The sequence below is a fragment of the Mus pahari genome, chromosome 1 (assembly GCF_900095145.1).
Source record: "Mus pahari chromosome 1, PAHARI_EIJ_v1.1, whole genome shotgun sequence".
Taxonomy (NCBI): domain Eukaryota; kingdom Metazoa; phylum Chordata; class Mammalia; order Rodentia; family Muridae; genus Mus; species Mus pahari.
The window spans coordinates 34,618,821-34,624,479 of record NC_034590.1 but is presented as its reverse complement, the minus strand read 5'-3'; the positions used below and the strand labels follow the sequence as shown (position 1 = coordinate 34,624,479).

General features: G+C 46.4%; 1 protein-coding gene across 1 annotated transcript; it reads left to right on the top strand.

Annotated features, from left to right (window-relative positions):
* The first annotated feature begins 2,851 nt into the window (after window positions 1-2,851).
* Window positions 2,852-5,457, top strand: LOC110324178 (proto-oncogene FRAT1-like). The gene has a single exon (XM_021201505.1). The coding sequence runs from the start codon at window positions 3,033-3,035 to the stop codon at window positions 3,882-3,884; it is 852 nt and encodes a 283-aa protein (XP_021057164.1). The 5' UTR covers window positions 2,852-3,032; the 3' UTR covers window positions 3,885-5,457.
* The last annotated feature ends 202 nt before the right edge of the window (window positions 5,458-5,659 follow it).

Here is a 5,659-nt window from a genome sequence, read left to right as displayed (position 1 = left end):
GATGCCATTTCATTGATTGCAAGTGTATGTCAACTCAATAGAATTTGCAGTTTCCAGACAATAATCATTCCAATTACAAGTACACAATAAAGCATAAGGGATGGCTACATCTAGACTTAAAGACATAGAATATAGCATGGTCTCTGACTGAGATAGCTTACAGGAAATACAGCTATAAAATAAATATGACGTTTTCCTAACGTGAGATGCTATTGACTGGGAGCATAAACGTACGTGGGAGTAGAGTCTTGGATAATCATTCTGAAGGACTGGGAGAGGTCTGGCTACACAGATAGAAAAATGTCACCAGGTTGTTAATAGCATCCACTCCCAGCTTTTTGGGTAGAAAGCAGGCCTTTTATTTCCTTTAGGGAGGAGACAAATTCTGAGTGTTTAACATTTCTTATTTACCTAATACACCTTTGGCACAAGGGCCTTTGGGCCTCCATCAAATAATGACATTAAGCAACTACATTATTCATCTACATAACTATTTGAATATATTTTGTTCTCACTTCATAATTGTGCTGGATACTTTTACACCAGATTGACCCAAGCTACAGCCATCAGAGAGTTGGGAACCTCAATTGAAAAACAATGCCTCTATAGGACTGGACTATAGGAAAGCCTACAGGGAATTTTCTTAATTGGTGATTGATTGGGGAGGGCACAGCCCATTGTGGGTATTGTTATCCCTGGATTTGTGGTCCTGAGTTCTAAAAAAAAGTAGGCTGAGATAGTTATAGGGAGCAAATCAGTAATCAGCAGCCTCTATAGCCTCCGGGTCAGCTCCTGTCTCCAGGTTCCTCTCTTGCTTGAGTTCCTGCCCTTACTTCCTTTAATGATAGACTATGATGATAGACTATGACGTGAAAGTGTAAAACAAACCAACCTTCCCTACTGCAATGCGCTTTGCTTCAATTTGTTTCATTGCGGCAGAAACCCTAAGAAACTAGTGTACTCAGGATAAAAAACAGTAGGAAACGAGTACGTCATGTTGTGATTCTATGTTCCCCCCCCCCAAAGCAATTTATTTATCAATGGAACCAACTTTATCCAAGATTGTGTAAGGGCATCCCATTTTGTTGGATAAATGATTAAGTCTCGAAAAAAGTCTCATTAATTCACTACCACATAACGTTTTGATGAATCTGAATAACAGCATGAGACCAATCTACTTTCACTAACGAACTCCACAAAATGTTTAAGAAAAGGCACCTGAGAAACGACAAGAAAGAAAGCAGCAGCATACGGAGCTCAAGGCCAGCCTGGCCCACACTGTAAGAGTAATTAAAACTCTTACCCACAAGACAAAGGTGTGGGTTTCGTGGGCTGTTTCCAGGAAGGATGAAGAAGAAACAATGTATGAACTTGCCATTTACGCAATTTCAAAGACATATAGACTTATCAAGAGAAGAAGACAGATATTTCTAGGTGAATATATCACAAAGTCTCTTAACAAACAAATAATATCCTGCATCCTTTAAAGGAAAAGATAATATAAAATAATCAAGTGAGATATACCTCAAATGTTCAAGGCTGATTCAACACTTTATAACATTGATTCATTCATTCATCTTATCCATACCTGAAAAATGGAAAAGGGGACATTTTAACACATGAAGAACCCCCAATTTTATAAAAGCAACACTCGGTCATGTTACAAACTCTAAAATAAAACTATAAGTAGAAAGAATTTTCTCGAACTCATAAAGCGTCCTGTCCCATGATGACTAGAAACTCAATTCTTTTCCTATGAGAACAAACAAACTTGTATCAGTAAAAGAGTAGGCACAATTACATATGTAATTCAGAATGGAAATCCTGGGGATAGACGGAGAGTGAGATCATCAGTCTATTCTGACGACAGTATAAAAGTATAATAATCATAAAGCAATTGCTTTCAAGAAATGATGAAGGAAAGAGAAGCACCCTTATAAAACTGTGAGCCTTAATAATGATATAGCACATGTATTCAGAATATGTCAACTGCAAATGAGTTTACTGGTGAGATCTCTGAGCTAACAAAGGGTTGATTCATCAAACATGAACACTTACGAATTAGGCTTCTCTAAATTGTTCTTTATGTGCAGTTCAAAATTGAGAGTCAATAAAAGACAAGTTTCAACCTTGGAGCATACATTTTTCATAACATATTTACAATAAAAGAACATCAATATAGACTGATTAAAAACCACAACCAAGTAAATAGAAAACTCACTGAAGAAAGGAATTTTAAAAACTAATATAACCATCCAAGTTCCCATTCAGTTTTAGATTGATATTCCTAACATTCTTTCTGCTATCAGCAAACGACAATGTAATGCCCTTTTTGCCCTTAAAGAGCAAAATGAGAGCTATGTAAAAATCTAGTTGGCGCTTAAAGTCAGATTACAGTTTTTCTCAAATGTGTGTTACTTTTTCATGTCTCCAACGTGTGCTTCTTTGTCTCAGATTCCCATTCTAGTTTTGTAGCTCACTATAGCAGATAAAGCTGGGCTGGAACATGTCTATTCATCAGCGTTTTTTTTAGAATCGTTTCTTTCTTCTCTGAAACAAAATAGGAAAACTTTTATAACATTTTAAATCACTGTAGTTTTAGACACAAACTTAAGGCACCTCATTCTGTTTGTAATTGTTTGTATACTAAACCGAGCATCGTCTGCCCTCTGGTGGCCCGTACGTTGAACAACAGTTTCTTTGAATTCTAGAGGAAGGAATTTCAGCATATATGAGTCCCTCTGGTGGCCATGATTAGAACAGCAACTGTAAGAACTTTTCAAAAAAAAAAAAAAAAAAAAAAAAAAGTTCACTTCTCTTAATCAAGAATGAGAAGCCCAGGTTCCGGCTCCCGCGGCTCTAAGGCGCGCGCTGTCCCTGCCCGGAGGTCCCAGCTTCCGCGTCCCAGGCTTGGCCTCCACCCAGCCTGGGCCTCCGCCCCACTCCCGCCCCAGCCGCGTCCCGCCGAGCCCGCGGTCAACCGAGCCGCCAGTGACGCCCGCACAGCCACGGGGACCCGGGCGGGGGGAGCCATGCCGTGCCGGAGGGAAGAGGAAGCCGGCGACGAGGCGGAGGGGGAGGAGGACGACAACAGTTTCCTCCTGCTGCAGCAGTCCGTGACTCTGGGGGGCTCTGCGGACGTGGACCGGCTCATCGCCCAGATCGGCGAGACGCTGCAGCTGGACGCGGGGCACGATGGCCCGGCCTCGCCATGTGCTGCCCCGGGCCCCCCGCCCGCGCCCCCGCGGGTCCTGGCCGCGCTGCCGGCGGACAAGGCCGGGGCCCCAGCGAGGCGGCTGCTGCGGCGAGCAGCATCAGCGGAGGCCGGGGACCCTGCGCCCCCGGGGGCCGTGCGCTGCGTGCTGGGGGAGCGCGGGCGCCTGCGGGGCCGGGCGGCGCCCTACTGTGTGGCGGAGATCGCCCCGGGAGCCAGCGCGATGCCCCAGCAGCCCGGCCTTGAGGTATCCCCGGGGATGGGCAAAGTAAGCATCCCGCAGCCACTGTCCGGCCGGTGCCGGCGGGATTGGCTCCGGAACGCAGCCGCGTCCCGCCGCCAGCAACAGCGACGCGGATCTCAGTCGGAGACCCGCACGAGCGACAGCGACCCGCCCAGGCTCCTGCAGCAGCTCCTGCTTTCGGGAAACCTCATCAAGGAGGCGGTGCGGAGACTTCATTCGCGAGGGCTACAGCTACAGGCAAAGCTTCCCGCTCACTCTTTCCTTGGGCCTTTGTCAGCCCCGGTGCATGAGCCGCCTTTGCCCGGGAGCCCCCGCGTAGCCTGCAGCGACCCTGGCGATTGCGATGGTGGGCACAGCTCAGAACTGGGGACGGCCTTCTTGTCCCTGGCAGCTAATAACCCCGGTGGCCACAGCACCAACCTGTAGCCGGGGACCAAGGACTTCACCCAGCTGGGGCTGGTGGAGGAAAATAAGCTAAGGAAGACAGCCGAAATATCGCAAATATTTTCATGAGTTGAGAGACCCAAACTGTTTGAAACCCACGACTTAGGTTTGTTTAAAACAGATTATATAGAGCACACCGCAGGCTGTCAGCAGGACTCCTTTTTTTTGGCATAATCCAACCTAGTCGCTGCAATTCCGCGCAGACTCTCCGGGCCAAGCAGGCACCACGTGGCCACGGTTCATGCTCTCAGAATCAACTCAGCCAGCTATGGAACGAAGGACAATGATCCCCGTTACTTGCTGTACTTTCCAGGACTGGTTCCTGATCCACTTTGGGGGAGGAGGAAACAGGAATGGACATAATTTCGGGGAGCGCCCCGAAATGCCACACTTGAACATTTTATGACAGTTAAAAGACCATCTCATCTTTTGCGGTGCTGGTTTCAATGTAAAACATGAGGTACCACAGCAGGACCCTCTTGGGGCTGAATAGAAGTAACCGTTATTTGTCTGCCCCCTCTTTTTTCAAAGGGTTGCTGTTAGCAGAGTGTTGAAAGAAAGCTGTACCCCATGTGTGTAGGGCGGGAGGCAGCAGTTAGCAGTGCTGGGTGATGGAAGGGCATGGCGAAGCACCGAAGGAACCCTCCTGCCTTTGTAAAGTGTGTTTTTAAAGGAGACCCATTCCTCTTTAGGTTCAAGGTCAGTTTCCTGGGTGTATTCCGTGGGGTGGGACTCCAGCACAGACACTAACCGAATTGCCTTGCTGAGGGAAGAGCACACTGTTTTGCAAAAGTTGGAGTCCTTTAAGGGCTCTCCTGCCATCTCTGGGAGGGGGTGGGGTGGCTGGTATTGAGTGTCTGTGCTCCTGGCCCGAGGCCCCCTCCCCTTCCACTTCTTCCAGCTTCCAGACAAACTGCCTGGAGACAGTGACTGCATTCCACCTTTCCCCCTTGTTTCTGCTGCTCTACTCAAGTGGGGTGACGCTGCTGATGCTAGGGGCCCGGATAGGGGGCTGTGGAGGCTCCTCATAATGGGCACTCCAGGGACACAGTCTCACACAACCGTGTATAATGAGCTCTAGGGGCCAGCTCTGCAGGGAACAGCTGCAGTTCTCTGGATAGACAGAGTTGATTTCCTCCTTCTGACCCTCCCCCAGCTGTGCCAGCTGGCCTTTGTAAGGGAAGGAAACCTAGTAAAAAATGTGACCTTCCAAATGGGAAAGCTGCAGGCTTTTTGCTATTGTGACTGTGAAGTGCTTCGAAATACTGTTCACTCTGAGCGACCGTTTTCGTTTTAGTTTTATGGAGTCAATGGCTTGTTCAGCATCCAGATGTGGCTATTGACATATCTACTCTTCGCACGGGAGTGACTGGAGTTGTGGCTGTCCTGATGATAGGATTTTAACTTAACTGAAATAACTGTTTTTGCATAAATGTATTGGGTTTTTTTCCGATAAAAAAATAATGAGAAGTCCAAAAGTATAAACCAGGACATTCTGTATATTTTTTACGAGTCTAGTGAATGTATACGAAAATAAATGAGACATGCGTTCTTAGTGTGACAATTATACTTAAGCCTAACTTTTTTTCCAGTAATGCTAGAGAAACTACTAAATCAGGCTGCGTGCATGGGCCTAGTGTATAGCTTAGATTTATTATTTTCGATGATTTTTTTACAGGTCTCAATGGTTTATTTGATTATTTGACCAAATGTATGTCATAAGGTAATATACTCTGAATGAGTTTGAAATGCCCAAC

What these genes read in the sequence shown, in the direction of transcription:
- LOC110324178 (XM_021201505.1), top strand. Translation starts at nt 3,033, where the DNA reads ATGCCGTGCCGGAGGGAAGAGGAAGCCGGCGACGAGGCGGAGGGGGAG.